Source organism: Rhinolophus sinicus, linkage group LG02 (genome assembly GCF_036562045.2).
Source record: "Rhinolophus sinicus isolate RSC01 linkage group LG02, ASM3656204v1, whole genome shotgun sequence".
Lineage (NCBI taxonomy): Eukaryota > Metazoa > Chordata > Mammalia > Chiroptera > Rhinolophidae > Rhinolophus > Rhinolophus sinicus.
In genome coordinates, this window is record NC_133752.1 from 50770453 (window position 1) to 50791806 (window position 21354).

At 40.6% G+C, this 21354-nt stretch overlaps 1 protein-coding gene across 6 annotated transcripts in view; it reads left to right on the top strand.

The window, feature by feature from the left end:
• The window catches only part of RASGEF1B (RasGEF domain family member 1B), a 531937-nt gene that overhangs the window by 489691 nt on the left and 20892 nt on the right, over nt 1-21354 (top strand). For 3 of the 6 annotated variants that reach the window (XM_074324368.1, XM_074324372.1, XM_074324371.1), the window contains 3 exons: nt 17247-17429; nt 18979-19101; nt 19470-19607. In XM_074324368.1, the coding sequence (XP_074180469.1) occupies nt 17247-17429; nt 18979-19101; nt 19470-19607 (444 nt within the window). Of the gene's footprint in view, nt 1-5075; nt 5216-5266; nt 5626-5793; nt 5932-17246; nt 17430-18978; nt 19102-19469; nt 19608-21354 lie in introns of those variants that run through there. The other 3 variants (XM_019720096.2, XM_074324373.1, XM_019720102.2) reach the window with 3 other exon arrangements.

Below are 21354 nucleotides of genomic sequence, written 5' to 3' on the forward strand. Positions count from 1 at the left end.
TTTTTCCATATCAGTGTCCTTCCCAAGGATAGTATATATAATTACTCTGCAAGAATAAATAAGAATTGACAAGTGAACGAAATAATAAGGCTTACAAAGGGAAAATAATAAATTTGCCTTTGAACAGTTCTTGTCTACTTTAAATGAAGACATAGTGATTTTTTTACATCTTCTTAGAGGACTTTGAAAACCTACTATATCTGTTGTGGAATTTTCCATGCAATTGTTACATTCTTTTGCACAACTTTAAGGTCTGGGAGATAAAATGTGACAGTGATAAAGGATCACATGGACATGTGGAAGAGACTTCCTTGAAGTTATCTTTTCTAGTCAATGCCCTTCTGTTTAGCAGTATTTTCTTAACAAATTTAAATGAATGGCTATCTATGATATTTTTAGTGATCCCAGGAAAGGAAAACATATGCCTCTGTAATGACCACTGTTAGAACTGACTGACCCTCACAGACCCAATGTTCTCCCTACATGAGGTAATGGATGTGCAAACTGTAACAAACGTTGGGAATACTATAGAGATGACCATTTCAAGGCTGACCCAATACCATTGTATTTCATCACAAAAATTCCTTCTAAGTGGCAGGGTCCATTTTATAGTTATGAAAGGATTGATGTGACATGGCAGGGACTCAGGATCTTGAATATCTACATCATCATGTCCTGCCTTCATCGTCCTTCTCTCAGGTTCTAGGGAAATGTATGTACAGAGGTCAATACTAAACACATACATGCTTTTTATTACTATAAAATTCCAACATGGCGCCCTTGTAAGCCAGGTTGGCCCATGAGCACAATTTCTTTCACTCCGGCCAGAAGCAGGAAGAGGGCATGAAACCAAAGCACACCAAGCAACCTCCTTCCCTCTTTCACTCTAGGCTCTCAGATGATGAGGAAAGGGAAGTCAAGGGAAAGCACACTAAAAAGCAAGGGGAAGACACGGGGTTTCCTGTAAGGTCTGTTCTCTGTGCATGGGATGGAGGTGGCAGTAGAATAGTAGTATTTTCTTCCTCTTCCTTTAATTCTATTCTCTGTGCAATAGCAATTATTTTATTTTTGCTTTATATAAAATAGATACTTTGGTATCTGTGGCATACTCCTAGGTGTTCTAGATTTTTGTTTACTGCTTAACTGTTTTTAAAAAATTGGGTTTGTGTGTTCCAGAGAAGCTGATTAGATCCTCTGATCTAATGGACAAGATGCTATAGGACAATTTAAACAGCTGCAAAAGCATATTAATATACCTTGCTTACTAACTTGTTAAATGATTTTCTTAACAATTTATTCTTCATGTTTTTGCTTTATAAAATACTCACAATCTTTTATCAACATAAGAGTGGAAATATGCATCATACTTATAAAAAATGGGCTTGTCTTCCTTGGTTTTGAAAGTGAGAAAAGTCTTAGGCTATGGTCTATATTGAGTGTTGATAAGTAATACAACCAATGCCTTTGTTTTTTCTTATAAACTGGTCTAAGATTCCATATCCTTGGAGTGTTCATCTCCATATTCCAGGCTGATATTGAGAAAATAAATAAAAGAGAAAATCTGGAAGTGTTTTAGAGAGTGGCTTGGCCATTTCACAAGATCCTTTAAGATTACAGAGGTATCTCCATGCTGAAAAAGGCTGCTACTCCACTTCAGACATCTTCAATGATTTTCTTACGCTGAAGCTGTGATCCATTCCTATACTTTTCCCTCTTAGTTCCTATCTGGTGTTCTGGAGCCTCATTTGCCTTTCAGATGACAAGTTTTAAACATTTGAAAGCAGTTATGCTTTGTGAGATTTCCATTTAAGGTTCAAGTGTTTTAAGAAAATTATAAACCACAAATAATGATATTAAACTTATGTCTGAGACAAATAATAAACATTGCTTTGCAATGAAAACAACTGGCCTCTAATTAAATATACTACTAGTTTTAACAGCAATATCTTAGACATGTAAAGTGAATCAAATTAATGGTAGAGGGATTTTTCCGGCATTATTTCATAAATCTTACAGTAATTAAATCCTTTTTATAAAGTGGCAAGATGGGTATATTGGAATTAGAGAGATATGGGTTTAATTCATGGCTTCTCCAGCTAAATGGCTTTGGTAAGTTGTTTACCTTCCTAAGCCTCATTCCTTTGTCTCAGAAATGGAGAGAATAGCACCTATATCTCAAGATTTTCTTGAAGATAAAAATGTAAGTAAAAAATATAACACATACATGGTGAAATACTCAACAGGGAGTAAAAGGAGTGAACCACTGTCAACATATGTCAACATGGGTAGATGATCCAAATGAAAAGCTAGAGGGAAACTAGTGATAGAATGAGCTGGATGCTTGCACAGTAACATTTTGGTAAATACACTCATGTGGTGCTCACACAAAACGATACCATCATTGTTTATGAAAAGTGGATTGAAAAACTCATACTATGTACTGTGCGAATGAGTAAGTGCAATTGGCATGGTGAAAACGGGTTTTAGATGGGAAATGAAGGGGACTGAAATAAAAGGAAGAGTGATGGACATGGGTCAGTCATGACACTTGCTGTAGTTTTGTGCACCTGAGGTCCAAGAGGAAAGGAGAAGAATAACAATGTTTAGCACAAAGCCTGCCATGTAGCAGAAGCTCAATACAGGTAGCTATTTTTGTCAGGTCCTACTCAGTAGGGCTTTATTTACATCAAGTTGACTAGTATTATTGAGCTTACCAACATTTACAGAGATAAGACTTGAGGCGATGGAGTCAAAAGGCCAGAAAGAAACTATGAGAAATAAAGAATATCTTTTCATGATAGAAAATAATTGATACATAAACATAACAGCTATTATTTATTGAGTGCCTACCATGTGCTAGGTATTAATTATTTTAATCAACATATGTTTATTGAGTGCTTACAATGTGTGAGACACTGTTTTAGACATTGGAAATACAGCAGGAAAACAACTACAATGTCAACAAATCTGACTTTTATGGAGCTTATAACCTAGTGAGGGGAGAGAGGTAATAATGAGTAAAAAAGACAGCCTGTTAAATGGTGGTAAGTCCTGTGGCGGAAACAACACCAAAACAAGGAAGGATGACATGGCGTGGGGGTCACTGCAATTTTCAATAGGGAGGCCAGGGAAGGCTTCTGTGACGGACATTGTTCCAAACCCATGTTATGTATTATCTCTCTTACTCTTCTCAACACCTTGGGAAGAAGTTGCTTCTATAAATCATGATGGCTATTTTCAGATGAGTACACTGGGGCCTGGAATCTTTTAGTGCCATTTCTAAGGTTTGATTGTTGGCTAAGCAATAGGGATAGGATTAGGGTTTGGGTCACCTAGCTCCAGAGCTGTCCCCTTAACATATCACCTCTCATATAGGGAGCTGGAAGGGGCTCTGGGGGGTCCACCAGAATGGGCAGCAGGAATGTGATTTGGTAAAGCATTGAACAATATTTTCATAGTATCCATTTTATAATTTGAGAAAGTAAAATAAACATGTTTTATTTTGGTGGGGAAAAAACTTCAGAAAGTCAAACTGGGCAAAATCTTCTGGGCTGGTGGGTGTATCCAATGGTTACAAAAGGATATGTCAATTATTTCCCATTTAGAAATCCTGATTTAGTTCAACCCTATTAATTTATTGCTGCAGGACCAGGAATCAAGATTGTAAATGACTTGCCCAACTTACTATATAGCTCGTTTGTTACAGAACCAGGATGGAAAACTGAGTGTGAAAGACCAACCAGTACAACCACAACAGCTGGGCTGGACTGCCCAAGCCTCTGCTTTACTCTGCATGGCTGACCCCAGCTAACCTCTCTTGGCTATATGACTTTTCCTTTAAACTACAGAGAGGTGCAGATGGGTGAAAGTGAATTACTGAGTCAGGGAGACCCACCTGCAGAAGAGAAGGACAGAGTATAATTAAAGGAAGAGAAGTGAGAGGAGGCACAGAATGAGAAAATGAGGGTAGGAATCTGCTAAGAATAGGCAAGGTGAACTTCAAGATGACTATTTCCACCTAAAGAAGGAGGAGGGAGGGAGAGAAGATGGAGCAGGGACAAAAAAGGTTTCTGTATCGCAGTGATCCTATTTACAGTCCTATAAGACAGGTATATGCATAGTGTTGTTTTATATATAGGAAAACTGAAGCTCAGAAAAGCTACTTTACTTACTTAAGGTCACATAGTGGGCAAGAGAGAGTCTCCTGATGTTTTCAGTTTTTTTTTCTTTTGTTGAGTCTCTTTCTTCCCTTATTTGTTTCCATTGTTTCTTCCCTCCAGCCTCCTTTTATTTGTACAAGGTGAACTATTGAGATTTTTCCCTTTTTTTCTAAAATAGTTATCAAGTATCCAGTGATAGAGTATGTAGTTACCATGACAACACAGCCTTTACTGAGGACTTGACCTCCCCTCTTTGCCTCCAGAATCATGCTTCACAGCACAGATTACCTTCTTTTGTGGAAATTGGAACAGCCGCAATTTTACATTTTGTTTGGGTGACCATTCATTTAACGTTTGTCCTCCACTAGACTGTGAGCTTCGTAATGGCAGGGACCAGCCTACTTTTGCCTGAAGTGTGCCCCCAGCGTTTTGCACAAGCCTTGCACTCTGTAAATAATTGCTGAGCAAATGTTCTTGTGATTGCTCTCAGCTGTCTTCTGAAAGTTACATGGACAGTAAGCCTTAGCTCATAGTTATGTTAATAGCTACTGTATAACGAGTTGGGCCGGTATTTACAGGTAGTACACAAGTAAATGAACACACATATGTACACACACACACACGACTGCACAAACAGCCCCGGGCAGGTGCACTCAGAAGGAAACCCACGCTGTCGGAGCGAGCCCAGTCAGCGCTGGTAAACACCGCTGTGCTGGGCTCCGCCGGCCTCCGCAGCGTGGGAGGGAAGCCGGGTGACCGCGCCGCAGGAGTCGCGGTTCCCCGGCACTGGAGGCGGTAGCGGGGGTGGGCGGTGAGCTGCGCCATGATTGGTCCGCGCTTGTGGCTGGGCGGGGCTGCGGTGGGAGGCGGGCACCCGGAGCCAAGTGGGTGTGCGCCGGGGTTGGGCGGTAGTTTCAGTATAAACAAGGAGCCCGACTGGTTTCTTGTCTGGGATTTTTCGTCCCTTCCTGCGCGCTTTCGCTCCCTGTCGTTTGGTTGCATTTGTGAGCGCGCGGCAAACAGCTAGGAAGACGAGGACCTGGGTCCATCTGCAGGTGGGTTGTTCCCTGGCCAGGCTGTTTTCGGGGGAAGAACGGAGCCGGGCAGCGGCAACGAGCGATAGTGCTGCGCGCAGGCTGCGCTCTCTCGGGCGGCGAGGGAGCCGCGCTGCGCTCCCTGCCAGCCGGGCTCTCAGACTGCGCCTCCACTGCCGGGTGCGCCCGGGGCGGCGGGAGAGCCTGGGGCGGGCGAGCGAGCTCTCACTGGCGCAAAGCGCCCGGCAAAAGCCAGGGACCTAGGGAGCCCCCCTGTCCGTCCACCGAGGGCGCCAGGGGCTGCCCCGAGCGCAGACCCGGTGCCAACAGGTGCGGGGCCCAGCCTCTGGGGCCGGACGGGGACAGGTTTGGGTTTTGCCTTGCTTCTATCGCTCGGATCCCGCAGCCAGGCTTTCTGCTTCGAGATCTTGGTAATTTTTGAAGATTTGTCTGAGCTCTAATCGCGTCCATCCGTTCTTTATCCTCTTCCCCTGTGCACAGCTAGGTTGGTCCCTTCTTCTTGGCTAGTTTTCGTGTGTGTGTGTGTGTGTGTGTGTGTGTGGAATTGTTTACTTTTTAATGTCGGAGCCTATAATCTAGGGTCTGACTCTTATGAAGGGACAAGGGAACAGAAGCCATGTGCTTGCGACCGAAGAGGTGATATTCTTTCACCGTTCCTCCGACCCCCGAGTCGAACTTGGGACACACCGAGTCGCCTTGCTCTGGCCTGAACTCAGGTGAGTCGCTGCGTGTGACCTGGCTAGGCGATAATAACGTGAACTGCGGGTACCTGGGAGCCTCGCGGGCACCTAGCGTGAGAGAGCCTCCTCTTTCTAGGGAAACAGTTGGAGCAACTTCGGTGCTGTATAAGAAGAGCAAAGGGCGAAACGGAGGTGGGGAGGCGGGTTGCGATGTGTGTGTGTGTGTGTGTGTGTGTGTGTGTGTGTGTGTGCCTGCCTGCCTCTTGAGTATTGCCACCTTACCAAATTGGCGCAGTTCAGGCGAGAGCAACGTAGCTAAGTCCTCTGACAGTGCAGACGGTGGCACAAGTGTGGTAAATTGAAGGAAGAGATCTCTAGGGAGCGACTTTCTTGGGTGAATATAGACATGTCTGTCATCGCTGATTAATTCGATTAATTGATGCGTACAGTGTGTAGAGATGAATATACACGCGAATTTGTGTCAGTGTTTGGGTCGAGCTTGTCTCCAAGGAGTCTTTCGTCAGCAGTACCATGTGAGGATCATCACAAACTGCTGGTTTTCGTGATCTATATTTAGCCCTGGCTGATTTCTAATGGCAGAAGCAGGGTCTCTGAACTGGGTGCATAAAAGGGGAAGAGTCCAGGGATCAGAGTTTTGCACTCTTGAATAATGTCTGGTACAGTCAGACTCAGATGGGGTGAATAATTATTCTTTCCTCTCAAAAAAGAGTAGCTAGCGCTTGGCATGTGATGGCTGTGTCTTAATTTAAAACATAGTTGAACCGTGGTGAGAAGCCTGTGCTAAGAAACAGGGAGGTTACAATTAACCAGAGTATATAGCTGATGGGAGATTTGGGAGGAAAATAGCAGGTCCGATGAAGTTTACAGCAAATGTGGAGTTGATGTCTCAAAAGAAATAATAAAAATAAACCTTGTCTGATGAGATTTTAATAGAAGAAGAAGAAAAAAAAAGAGTGGCAGCTTCTTAGACCCTATCATTAATGGTTTTTTATCGGGGGTGGGGGTGGGGCAGGACAATGGTTGAGCAATTGAGGACCCAGGGCACTTTTGACAAAAATCAGGGTTCATAAGCTGTGTTATATTATGTTTTTCCAGCAGATTTTATGGCAAAGATGAGAAGATCAGTTACTGATTAGCAAGTTTTTCTTGGCATTCTTCTACATGTCTGTCAATCCTTTTGTTTTCCTAGAGGTGGCAACATTTCTGGCTATTAAGCATACTGGCTTTCCAGTTGGACTTTCCAGTTGTCTATGGAGTGTTAAATTCTTAGTTTATTTCTCCCATGTGCATTTAAAGTCTTGCTGCATTTTATGTGTGCCTTTAGACAGTTAATCTGATACTACCACACCTGATACCCGAGGAGCATACTGTCTTTTGGAATAGGAAATCACCAGAAAGAGTTTACATTTGTCTTTTTCCCCCAGCTTAACATTGAATTTATTCTTAGGTATATATTTCCAAATATCTCTAAATGTTTATCATTTATCATAATAATACTTATATTATTACTAACGTATATTTCTAACATTTTTATTTTTTATTTTATTACTAATAGTATTTCTTATTTCTAACATTATCATTTCTTATATTGTTGCTAACATTACATTCTTATGGTCTAAAATTAACTACTGGCTAATAAACCAAAATAGGCCAAAAAATTAACTTAATAATACCTATCTAGGAAAAAGAGAAATAGTTAGAAAATTGAAGAGGAGAGCTGGGTGACTGTCAGTATTAGGCAAGGTAACTCATGTCTCACAGGAAGTGATGGGATCAACTGTATCCGTCTCCAAAGGTGACCTGGAAGAACTGGACTTTGGAGGAGCATTTGGGTGACCCCAAAGAAATTATCACCTTGGACAGGCGTTGGGGACAGGAGGGTGTTTTTGCTAACTTGGGAGAAAAATCTGGAATCCCTATAGCAGGGATTGAGAATCTTGATTCTGGTACCACAAATAATAAATAGAAAGGCCATTCTAACATTTTGTGAGATTTTAAAGAGACAAATTATACTGTTGAAAATACTGCTTCAGATTTATGGGATTTTTGTTGTTAGTGATTGAATTCAGGTGTTGCCTCCCCATCCTCTTTACTTTTCAAGAACCACTGTTGTCCTTTTTGGTTCTGCAGTGAAATCTACAAAAATTCTATCTGTGCAACCTTTGGTTATTCTAAAATGACAGGTATTGTAGCCTCGTGCTGGGGGCAGATTTCTGTCTTCAGAATATAGAGACTAAGGTTCTAGCCGATCTGATGCCCTAGCAAGTTACTTAGTCTCTCCTTATACCTTCAGTTTCTGTAAAATTAGATGGAGTGTTCAACTAGGTGATTTTTGAGTTTCTCTTAGCTCTGTGGTAACTGATTTATTTTGCTGTGCTATCATTTCATGCATTTGTACCCTATATTAGCAGTGGAAGAATGAAGAATAAAGTGATCTGCAGTTAGATGTTCAGCTACTTTCTGGGTGCATGCAAATGAGGACAGAAGAGTTTCTATTGATGAAAATTATGTAGAGTTAATGTTTTATTTTTGAACTGCTTTTTGCTTTTGTTTTTTTCTCCTGCAAGTGTATGTAAAAATGCTAATTATTAAGAAGGTTGAGTCAGGAAATTTTTTTGACCTGTTAAGTCAATGTTACTATTTACTACATTTTTAACCAGTCTTCCAACCAGTCCTGTTTTCTTAGGTTTATATGTTTACTATTTAATTTCAAGGTGTGTCTATATCTGGGAAATCATTCAATTGAGGGAAACTTTATTTGGAAACTGGTACGAAAATTAGTCTAACACAGGCAAAGGACAAATAAGCCTTGCAAGAAAGGAAGAGACTTTACTGTATAGACTACCTGTATTTTTCTGTTTATCTAAAAGAGAACAATGGAGGTGGAGGCATAAATGTAGTTTTTCAAGAACTTGAAGCCAAAAAATAAAATTATCCCAGTAACCATGTTTTATAGTAAAATGCAAATAGAAAATTCTACTTGTTTACTAAATGTCCTCACTAAGTATCAGGTCATTTTCCTGTGAGATGAATTGCGTTTAGAAAAATATACCCTTTTAGTAAAGGATTCTCCCCATAGGATATTCTATAATTTGGCTTGAGCTCTATCACATATAAATGATTCAGCTACTTCTTTGTTGTTCACTATGAGAGCCAATAGCCACATGGGGATATTTAAACTTAAGTTTAATTAGACAAAATAAAAAATTTAGTTTCTCAGTTGCAGTAGCCACATTTTAAGTGCTCAATAACCGCAAGTGGCTAACAGCTACTGTATTGGACATTGCCAAAGAGGAACATTTGCAATATCCCAGAAAGTTCTTTTTGACAGCACTTAATTAGATAATGATGATTTTGATTATCTGGAAGATCACTTTTATTCCTCTGGGAAAAATGAAATAATTAAATCTCATTATAGACGGGCACCTAAGACATAAGGAAATAAGAGTCTTAACTGGTTTTATCAGCCTGGGTTGTTTTCAACTGTATGGAATGAGAAATGCCAGTTTCTTAAGTTCGATAATATACCAAAATCACAAACAGTAATCATTCAGTTTTTTTCCCCCCAGAACTCTAGTTGTCCTTTTACTTTCTCAAGTAGCACTGACATTGCTGGAAAGCACCAGCCTTTTCAAAGACGAGGCACGTGAGGCCATCTACTGTTAAACTCAGGAACTGCATGAAAGTTGTAGACAATTAAAAACAGTTGATGCATAAAGAATGTCAAAATGTTCTGTGATCAGTTCCCACACATTAAAAATTTATCTCATGGAGAAGTTTTTGATGACTGTTCAGGTCCATTGAGAGTTGTCATGTAGTGAAATGTTGTTTTGTGTTTTAAGAAACTGCTAGGAAGATATCCCCAAGACAAAAGATGGCACATGTTAGCTTTGTTTTTCTTCCAGGAAAACCAAAGATAGATTAGTAAACAAGTTTTTGAAGTAGCATCTAGGACAATCAAGCAAAATGCAAATTCATTTTTTATATGGAACACTATAGAACACATCAGAAAGTAATACCATTTTATTGTTGTCGAGAGAAATATTACCTTCTTTCCTCAAAAATACTGATTTTTATCCCCCCCAACTGTGAAATCTACTAACCATTTGGGACTCAGTCCCAAAGAATGTACTTATCTGGGAGTTGCTTACTTTTTGTTCAAATGCCAGAGAAGTGAGTTGATTCTGAGTTGTTGGCGCTGTATGTTTGCACTCTCAACACAATACCTCTTTTTTCCATGGAGGTTAGCAGAGGTGTAGCATTTCTCCAGTTTCCAGAGCTGCTACTAGAAATACCAGTTTTTAGGACTTCCCTCGCTGAGGAAAGAAATGAGAAGATAACCTTTTAGACATTTTCAAGCTCAAGATAAGCCATATTTTAGATAGTGTCAGAAACTTGACTTTCACCCTGACTCAAATCCATAGTTAGATACACTCTGTTAACATGCAGTCAATACTTGTGTTCTAAGATCCAGCATTGCCAGTGAGATACCAGCTGCTGTAACATATGAACTGACCCATTCAGATCTCTGGGACCTCAAATGGAAATACGAAGAAGATGCATGTCACCGATGTGCAAAGTTCCTTTGGAATCTAGATAGATATTGGTGAAACCAGTAATTCCAGGATAGTAAATTAAGCCTGTCCTCACTAAACAAATATGCTTTCGAAGTGCAGCTGTGGAAGGGAAGCCATTCTCCACGTCAGTGGGTTTGTTTGTTTTTAATTGGGACATACGTGTAGCATTTGAACAGAAGCTAAAAGACAGTGATAAATATAAAGGCATTGGATTTATTAAGTATTTCACCAAAACACTCTGATGAAATAAGGATTGAAAAAACACTTTTTTCCCCCTTTGACTCCTACCTTTTCTATCTCATTTTCTTGAGTGTGAAGGAAATGCTGACTTGACATGCTGGTAGAGATTTACAGTGCATCTATAGCAGATGTTGAAGGATAGCTTTTGATTTAGTTCCCACACCCATCTTTTCCTCGACCTCTTCTCCAGTTTGAATTGTCACCTGAAACCACCTTATCCGGGTGCACCTGCCGCATCATAAATAACATTGTGCAAAAGCAGTTGCTAATTCAAACACAGTCTGCTGTTTAGAAAAAGGCGGCTTTTCATCTGGTGCTTTAGTTGGTTTGAAACCATTAGGCATGCCTTTCAAATCCATTCATCCCTTAAATCACCCAGCGCTTGCTTCCTTGCTGCTGGATCAATGTCAGGCTGAACTTTTTCAGGGTCCTTGGAAGAACATGATATTTCTTTGTGACTGAATTAGCTGCTCCTGTAAGATACCTTGTCTGTCAACCAACTTTTCAGCTTACCAAATTAATTTTACGAAAGAGCACTCATCTTGTATACCTGAGTTGGATATATCTTTTACTTGGCTTTGGGAAGTTTTCCAGCATGCTGATTTCGGTGGCACTAAACTTTCTTTTAGCCTGGTTCATTGTTTAAAAAGAAAAAAAAAATCTGTTTCCCATTGTCTCACTGCATCTTCCCCATCCCAAAAGGCTGCCTCAATTTAGGGACAAAAATGTCTGTTTAAATATCTCGACCCAAACCAAAAGAAATGTCATTTTTTAATCCTCTTTAACTCTGTTTGATTGGTACTACCTGAAAATAGAAGTATTCCTTGATTTCTAAGGAGCCAGTTTTGAATGTGTTAGACCAAGTTTCCCTTCAGAATCACCGCATTCTCCTCCTTTGAAGCAGAGTAAAGAATATCTAGGTTCTGTACAGGCCAGCACATATGCTGCCTAATCTGGGGTCTGAGCTCCCCGAAAGTATATGTAAACTTGTTGCATCTCTCTAGAGGCAATGTGGGGAGAGGTTTGTAATCTCCCTAAAAAGCTAAGAGCCACTGGCCAAATAGAATATATTCTGAATCTCCAGGAACTGGTTTACTAAGGACACTTTGTAAGGTGAGTGTTGCACCAGAGATTAAGCTGCCCTCTGCCTGTGTTTTACTGGTAGTGATTTGAAGCAAGTCAGCAGCTTTTGCAAGTGTCTCATATAAATCTTTCTCCAAAGGAATGAACTACTTTGAAGTTTGATTTAACAGTCAGTTAATGCCAGTATTTAACTTTATGCTGTCACACATTTTAATTTTGGAAAGAGTCCATTTTTTTTCTAAACAAGATTTGGGGTTAGCAGGTCCCCCCATAGGTAGGTATGTTAGGCTGGGCACAATTTGTGCCATAGGAGAATGGCAGGCCATGGAGAAGTTGATTTTTGAGATTATGTTGGAAAGGGCAGAGAGAAGTAAATTGAAAGTTTATAGGACCCCAGAGACAGAAAATATTAATTATGAGCACTGTAAAGAGGAGGTTTTGCTGCAAATAAAGAGAAATCAGAACTACATTGAGATTGAAAAATAAATAAGTGGAAGGTATGGGCTAGGAGCCTCCCACTGAGCCCTGCTTCCACTGGGAAATCATTAACGGATGATTCCTAGAGTTAATAGCGCCCAGGGATAAATACTTCTCTGGATTCTCATGTCCAGTACTTGGATATTGTATTTGTTTTCTTAGACAAGAGCCGAGCCCATATTTAATCTTCGGAGCCTCACTTCATGTCCACAGCTGAAGCAGGGACGTAGAAGTAAAGTTCTGGGCGTCAAATCGGAGGGATGCTGAGCAAAAACAGTGGTTCTTGATATGGGTGATAACTTGAGAGAAAGAAAAAGTCTGTTTATTTTCTTAGGTATTTAAAAATATGCTTCACACAGCACTTTCTGTACCATTCTACTGACCTTTCCCCTTGTTTATCGAATGCATCTCTGACATTAGGCAGCTGATCTTTCCGGAACAGGGCTGAGCGGGCCGCTTGTTAGAGATTGTCCAGAAATGGGTGATAAACGCTGTGACCCATGATCTTTCTTTTGGTCGTTTGTCTCCACATTTTTACTAGAAATCTATAAAGTATACACAAGCAAATATTACTGTATTTCATTGACTTTAAGATAGATGTATTTCATTTGCATCTATTGTAAAATGCTCTTTTATTTCATATGTGGCTAAAAAAGACTTAATTAAACACATTTTTTTATCATTTGGCTATTGATGGGCATCCCAATTTTAAAGATACTAAAATATAAATAAATGTATATTAGAATATGTGAAATTTCTGTCTAGATGGGACTATGTTTTAATTGCAAACATCAGTAGCTTAAATATTTTTGTTGACAGTATTGCTTTGTAATAAGAGCAATTAATGGCCTTAATATATCTTTGGAGCAAGGATTTATGTAGAACATGTAAAACATAAATTTTTCTAATAGCTTACAATTTGGGACAAACTGACAGGCTTTTCATTTTATAGTTAAACATTAGAAGTTCAAAGAATACCATTTGCAATATAACATGTCATGTAATAAATTTTGAACCTGACATCTGAAGACTGAGGTTTGAAACTCTGCCCTGTCTGTTGTCCCTTATCTGATGTGTAACCCCAAGTGAGTTGTTCGTTTTTCTGAACCTCAGCGTCTTATGCAGTCAAAACCGTGAGAATGCGTCCCAAACAGGGTGGTTGTAGAATCCAAAACTGCCTTGGTAGGCAGTAAACCTTACACAAATGGGAGCTGCTGACATTCTCAGAGCCTTCCACACCGTGCTTCTCAGGTGAAGGGCCTTGAGGGGGAACCAGAGAAGTAAAGGACTGTGGGATGTGGAGACCTTTTCCAGCATGCAGGCTCCTGTAGAAGTACAGCTAAAGATAGGAGAGGGCCTACGGAATTGAAAAGATGCTAACTTGAGTATATGGCAAGATAGAAAAATGTGACCAGTGTGCAGAAATAAGGTGTATGTGGGGGCTGGGGTCTCTTACACTGTGCAAATTCAGCAATCAAGGTGACTTATGGGAAAATCAAATCAGCTGATTAGCAACAAAACTTTGGGGTAATTAGAAGGCAGAGAAAATGACCTGTGCCATACTCGCTTAAAAGTTACTTTTCAATAGAATAAGCTATAACTCCAATTAACTTACCTTAGTTTGGTTTCCATTGCTATTTGCAATATTTTCTTTTGGTGCCTGGTTGGAGGGGGTTTTCTAAGTGTTGCGATTTATGTACCTCCTGAAACAAATCCTGTGCGTGACACATTTCCAAGGACCAGTGCAAAAGCCTTTTGCCATTGCTCTAGTAAGGCTCTAAGAAGCACTTCGCTATAAAGAAAATCAGTAGTTTGTTATAATTTAGAATTTTGGAAGGGGTGAGCAAAATTAGAAGTAGTTTTCCAAATGAAAAACATACTGGTGGGGGGCGGGAGGTGGGGGGATTGTAAATGACTTTCCAAAGTTTTCATGGCTATGATGCGCCACATCGGGACTTCTCTAGCTATGAGTCCTTGTCTGCTTTGTGGGAGTAAATAATTCAGATGTACAAATACTTGGTGGCTTCTGTTGCAGTTCCTTAAAAGGGACCTCTGGGTGACCCATGACTATTTTGTGGTTTAGTGCTTAGTGTTGATAAACTGAAGGCAGCAGGGTACGAGATTCAGGGGAGCTCCACTGGGCTCACTTGGTGCAGTGGCCACGTCACCGTGTGATCTCTGCCACACGGTCACGTCACTTCACCTCCCAGGGTCTCAGTTTGCATATTTATGGAAAGAGGAGACCGGACCAGGTTGTGACCACACTGGGCTTTGGCTTCTTCCAAGACTGTCTGAGAGTCATTCCTAACCACTCAGGACACCCACCTGCCCACCTTCTTACAGCCTCTGAATCCTTCTGGCTCATCCTCAGGCTTCTAGGCAACCACTTTGAATTGATCGCTGTTAGAAAGTGAAATGAAATCTGTTTGCCATGCTGGACCAGGTGGTTTCTATGGTCCTTTTAGACTTTTAACATTTTCTGGAATTCCCAAATCCTGGTCAGCCATCTCCCAAAGCACTTCGTGAGCGTGGTTTCTGTAGTGATGAATAGTAAGTGGAGAAATGGAGGAAAATTCATGGCACTTGGCAGAAGAAGAAACACACAAAAAACTGCAGGGCATGATAGAGTGAGTTCTGCTTGTAGTCCTGTACACAAAGGGAACTGTGGGGACAGAGCCAGGAGAGCAATTTCCAGGCTTTCGCCCTCACATAGAAAGGTGCTGGCTCAGGTAGTAGACGACCATCAACTGTGATTGGATGGCCATCAGCTGTGGCTAGTTGGCCATCAGCTGTAATCAGTGAGCCATTGGCCACTAATATAACTGCTGTGGCTACGCTAGCAGAAAATGGGGGCTAGCAAGATGGTGGCTGGCAAGCGCAGATTGCAGTTAGCATGGCAGAGTGCAGTTAGCAAGGGGAGTCGGTCGGTTGGCAGAAAAGAGGACAGCAGGTCGCACGTTGTGTGAATCCAGCCTTCAGTGAGACTAGTGGTATGACTCCCCTACCTATGGCTCCGCGGGTGTTCCTTTTTGGCCTCACCATGTCCTGCGTTCTTATGTGGGGAGCGGGACCAGAGACCCCGCCTGATACCCTGCATGACAGAAACTGTGTGGTTTTAACCGTCTAAAGCCGGAGGCAGAGAGTCCAGTCCAGAAGAGTGCCCCCTCCAGGCTCTCAACAGTAACTTTCAGATGCCCCTCATCTCAGATCCCCGTATCTCAGTGTTTGAGTTTCTCCTGGCAAAGGTAGACAGAATCTTATTTTTCTTCCCACCAAGGACAACCCATTTGTAGAGATTATATTGCACATGAATCATCCTCAGAAAACTGGCAATTTGAAGAAGACAGAAACATACCTTGTCCATTGCCTTAGACCATGTTAACACTGAGTGACTTATTTAACCAGGGATTCCGCGTGTGAGGTCTTACCAGTGAAGTGTGGAGCACTTGTGTTGACGTTTAGATTCCACGTTTCCTGATCCTTTGGCCATGACCATGCCCTGCCTAAGCGAGACGCACAACAATGATGACCCTGATAATAGCAAACATCCCCAGATAGAGTGATTCTCAGTAATCACTTTCTGCCCATTTGTGGCTATGTTTTCAGGGATCCTTTTACATTCTCCCTCAGCGTTGGTGTGTGGATGGGATAGACTACAAAATGGTGAAGCTTTTTCTCTGTCTCCTTTTCTTGATGCTTATTTCCCTAAGTGCCAAGTTCACCTGTCAGGTCAGCTTTATACGGGATTTTTTTTTCCAACACCCCATCTGAGTGCCACCCCCGCCCCGAGACACTGCACATATTGTGAGGCTTGTTCCCCATTGGGTGAAGCTGGAACTTAGATGCTGGGGGTGAGATCTGTGTCTTCTCAGACAGGGCTCCACAGCCCTACGCCATTCAGATGCAAATATCTTTTGGCATCTTGAAAAGAAGGATTAGCCCAGGTTGTAGCCTCATGCAGCCTCCACACACCCTGTCCCTGTCAGCCCAAGGCTGGAGTTTGGCTTCCTCTCATTGTTTGACTGCTGAAACCTTCAGTCTGGGCAGCTCCTGAATGGCTCCATTGTCCAGATCTGCTGCCAGAACCCCTGAGTCTGTTCTCAGGGCCTCTCCCGTTCCTAGGAATCCAAGTGATAACTTAATAGCCTCTGGCCTCTGCTGAGCACACTCTGACAAGGCTCTGTGAGTTGTAAAGCACACAGGTGGAGAGGAATGTCACACTGCTCCTTGTTCTCCAAATCAGGTACCTTCTCAGCCTGTGTGTTTCCTGAGAACTGAGGCTTTATAGAGCCCTCCACCTCCATAAGAATTTAACACAGAGGGGTGAAAAGCAACAGCATCCCATCTTCCAGGGAAAGCTAGGGAGTCAGCAATAAATCTGATGCATTTATATATCTGTACACACACACACACACTCACTCACACTGTGTACTTTAATTCTAGGCCTCTTTTACAATTTCATTTTCAACTTTTGTTTTTGTTATCCTCTAATATGCCCTGTGCTGGTCTGATATTTCTTAAATGTTATGTAATACATATCCCAACGAACTTGGAAGGCTTACACATTTCCTCCTTAGCATAATAGTTGCCTCAGTGGGGTAAAGCAATTTGAAGCACAGTTCCCCTCCCTACCTTCACAACCAGATGTGAGGGACTGATATCTGAATATGGTAGCCAGAGACCCGAATTTAAGTCCAGATTGGATTCTTGGATCTAAGCATTTTATGGCATTTAATGTAAATGAGATTGGTACTCAAAAGTATGCATACATGTGTTACTCAAAGAACAGTTTGCTTCTTGATGGATTCTGTTACTGTAGCAGAGAGAACCTAACCTATTTTTAAAATTGCCTGTTTCCTCATTACCGTTAAAGCCTAATACCTGTTAAAGCTTAATTTTGGTTTGGATTGCATATTACTGATACTATGTGTTCTCTTTTTTCATTTATTTTAGGAAAGCATGCCTCAGACGCCTCCCTTTTCAGCGATGTTTGACAGCAGTGGTTATAACCGAAACCTCTATCAGTCTGCAGAGGACAGCTGTGGAGGGTTGAATTACCATGACAACAACCTCCTCTCTGGGTCTCTGGAAGCACTCATCCAGCACTTAGTACCTAATGTGGATTACTATCCGGATGTAGGTATCAGTATTCATTTGAAACACATCCTGGGTGTTCAGCAGAAATCATAATGTAGTAGTCAGGGACCCTAATACGACCAAATTATATCTGGGTGGCTAAGAATTTTTCTAATACAAAATAGCATATGATTATTGACTGCTTTGAGATCAGATTGAGCTTGGGTGTGATTCAGATTTTGGTGGTTGTCTGCATATCAATTTCTTTCCAGGATTGGTACCACACTGTAGGCAGTCAGAGGCCATCTAAATGAAGCATCTGTAGTATACCTTGGTTCTTAAATGGATAAGCCAGACAACATTGGATGCTACCATAATATTTAATGCCTTTTTGTTTCCGGGACTGTCACTATGCTGAGAAAAGTGAAGTTAGACAAACTTCATAGCAAAGGGAACAAGAGTTACATTCAAGATGAAGTTCTTTATAGAATGGACCTCAGATGACATGCTTGCTAATGTTTTACTTTGATAACGGACATTTGTATAGATAGTACTTCCTAACCTAGGCAATTCATTTACATCTGCTCAGTCCTTACAGCAATTCCAAGAGGCTAGAGAGGAGAAAACTGAAATTCATAATTTGCATATGGTCTCACTCCCAATTAGAGTTCATGAAAGTATCTAGACACTAGATTCACATGCTTTTATAAATATAATAATGACCTTGGTGTGTAAAGGATAATTTGTGCTTGCCACTGTAATTCACCATAATGTTTCTTACTGAGTTATCTCTGTATATGATTTGTTACATAGAATGCTCAAATATGTTGCCACACAGGGAAAGCTTGTAATCAAAAGTAAAAGGAGTTCCTTGTTCAGCTCTCTTAAGTGTTTATGAGCCAGTAAAGGCGCCTAAATGGCGGCGGGGGGTGACCCATGGAATTTTTCTTTTCATTGGAAGTCTGAAACTGTTATAACAAATAAGCACTGCTTCATTACTGGCTTCTTGGGAGACAGTGTGGTTAAAGAAAAATATAGTGTGATACTGTATTTTATCAAATTGTTTAACCTTTGAGCAAATAAATAGATTACTTGAAAGCCTGCCTTTGAATGTTGTGACACAGCACACAAACACTTCAGTGTGTGACCCTCAACACACTGGAGGATTCTTGAGCTGATGTTGGTTGGGTGTTTTGGCTTCCGTTTAGTTATCATCCTATTTGGACACAGAACACGATTCTGTCTGGGTAGTACATTTAAGTTAGATTTATCTGTCAGGGCTGAATTTCATTCTTCTTCACTAGAGTGAGTTATGCGTGCTGGTATCCTGGCTCTCCCAGAGGATAGACGTGAAAATGTGCTGTGAATAACTTCTGTAGCTAAACTTATCTTGTAGTTTTGTTATTGTTAGTGTAGTTTAAAGGAAAAGATCCACGAGAAAGTAAAGGAGAAATCCATCTTACGGTGTTTTATTACTAGGAAGCATCACTTTGGAAACTGCAGCATGTTAACTTTGATCGAGAGAACTTAATGAAATAAGGTGTATAATATTTGGAAAAATAGTAGTTTCAGAGAGAATTAACCTTGATGTTTTTTTCTCTTGCCACAGAGAACGTACATATTTACCTTTCTACTCAGTTCTCGGTTATTTATGCATCCGTATGAGCTAATGGCCAAAGTTTGCCACTTATGTGTTGAGCACCAGAAGCTAAATGATCCTGATGGTGATAAGGTAATGATATGTTTTGACCTTTACAGTTTTTTTTCTATTGGGTTTGGTAACTCTATGGCTTAGATTTTGTGAACTTGGTGTCCTTAAGTAGCCCTAGCTTATCCCCAGGCTGAGGTGCATAAATGATATCATGGTTATGCAAAGGGAATTGGGAATGACATAAAGAACACAATGCAAATCTAATGCCATGAAAGATCCCTAATCCTTTCTTCAGTTGGTGGCAGTTGATTTAGGGGAGGGGGACTGGAGCTTCTTTAACCCCAAAGACTTGGCACTTGAAGTTTATCAGTGACGCTGTTTGTAATTATTTATTTGATATAGTCCATGGTGATAGATATCATTGAATTAGATTTGCTTTTTTTCCCTAGAACCAGATAAGAAAAATTGCACCCAAAATCCTTCAACTGCTGACAGAATGGACAGAAACATTTCCTTATGATTTTCGGGATGAAAGAATGATGAGAAACTTAAAAGATCTGGCTCACCGAATAACCAGTGGTGAGGAGGTGGGTAACCTGAATTTAGCATGACACCTGAATTTCCACGTAGAACCTTGGTGGGAAATGATGCTGAATAAGGCATCAGAATCCCCACTGCTTCCTTTCTGTTTTACCTTTGGGCAAGTTCTCTACAAAGCATATTGGTCTGTTTGGTGTGTTAAATGGGCATGATTATACAATCCCACTTCAAAGGGGTTGGATCTAGAGTTTTATGTGATTAATTTGGGGGAATGTTCATGTCCATTCATGCACAGGATACATGATGCAAGTGTGCTCTTTTTGGGTCTCTTTTATTTTTTTAATTTTATTTTTTAACTTAAATATATTGGAGTAACATTGGTTAATAACACTATGTAAGTTTCACCACCCAAAGTCTAGTCTCCTGTCACCATATATTTGACCTCTTTGACCCTGATCAACCTTACCCTCTACCCTCCTTGCAAGTGTGTTTTAGTTTTGCTATACTTTCTTTAGTTTTTCTTTCTTCCTTCCAGAAAGGTTTGACATAGCAAGTTAGGTAATAAATAGCATATTTGTAGATATAAACACTAATAGACATAAAATAAATAACAATATATTAACAGGTAATAAGTAGTATACTAATATATTATAAATCAAAATGGACAGTTTGTACCATGGAAAGGAGAAAGCAAATGGGCTAATGTTGAGAACCAACTGAGTGGGACAGGACTGCTATGATTTGCATGTAAGCTCCCGATAAAAGGGAACTACAGTTGGTTATATAATTTTCACGATCAGAAGAAGATTAAGCATACTAATTCTTCAGGGCATTAAATGAAATGAAATTTTAAAAGACTTTTACATGAGAGACTTTGTATAGGGGGCATAGAATGAGATCATGGAAACTACTCTGTATAGTGTTTATAACAAATACTCCTTGATACAAAATGGAGGCCATACGATTAAGGTCTAAATTAGCAAAGGTGATTCTTTGTGAGAGGAGAAGACAGAGAAAAGGATCCAAGTCATCTGGTGCCAGAAGTAGACTCAAGGCTAGTGCCTGATAGGTGGAGACGGAAAGTAAGTCTCTGAGATAATCTTTCATAAATATCGCTTCCCTCAGGTGAGTCTTTGTTAAGAGCTAACTAGCTGCGACATAGTCAAGCTTATCCTCTTTGAAGGAGGCCTGGAGGGCTGGTATTCTGTGTTGAGGCTTGTTGGGCAAGGAAGTCCTTGTAGATTCTGTGTTGCTGGTGAGTTCTTGGGAGCAAGTGACTTAGGCACACATATAACATTTTCTCATAAAAAAAGATAGATGAAGCATTTGGCAGTTGTAGTGATGTCTTGTTTCATTCGCCTTAAAATGCGTTTTCTAATTACAAATAACCTTCCCCGAGAACTTATTCTTTCAGTGGCATACTGGAAAGTACGTAAGAAGATACCCTATCTATTATGTCTACTACTGGTGAATACATTTTAATACCATTTCCCCTAACTTAAAAAAAAAAAAAAAATAGACTAAAATTGTATAAGATTAGTGCTTGAAAAAGTTGCACTTGCTTTCCTGAATTATGTTCTCATGAAAATGGAATTAACCCTTTTGCTGACATTATATGGAACCCTGATGCTCAAGAACAGCCATATTTCCATAAGGCGGAATGAGTGCTTTCCTGACTCATTTTGCAATTTATGTCTATTATAATCATTTTGCCAGTTTGTGTGTGACAGATGCTAGCAAGGTATGAATTGGTAAGTCCCTCACTCACTAAGGCCAAAGTTAAGCATCATGAAG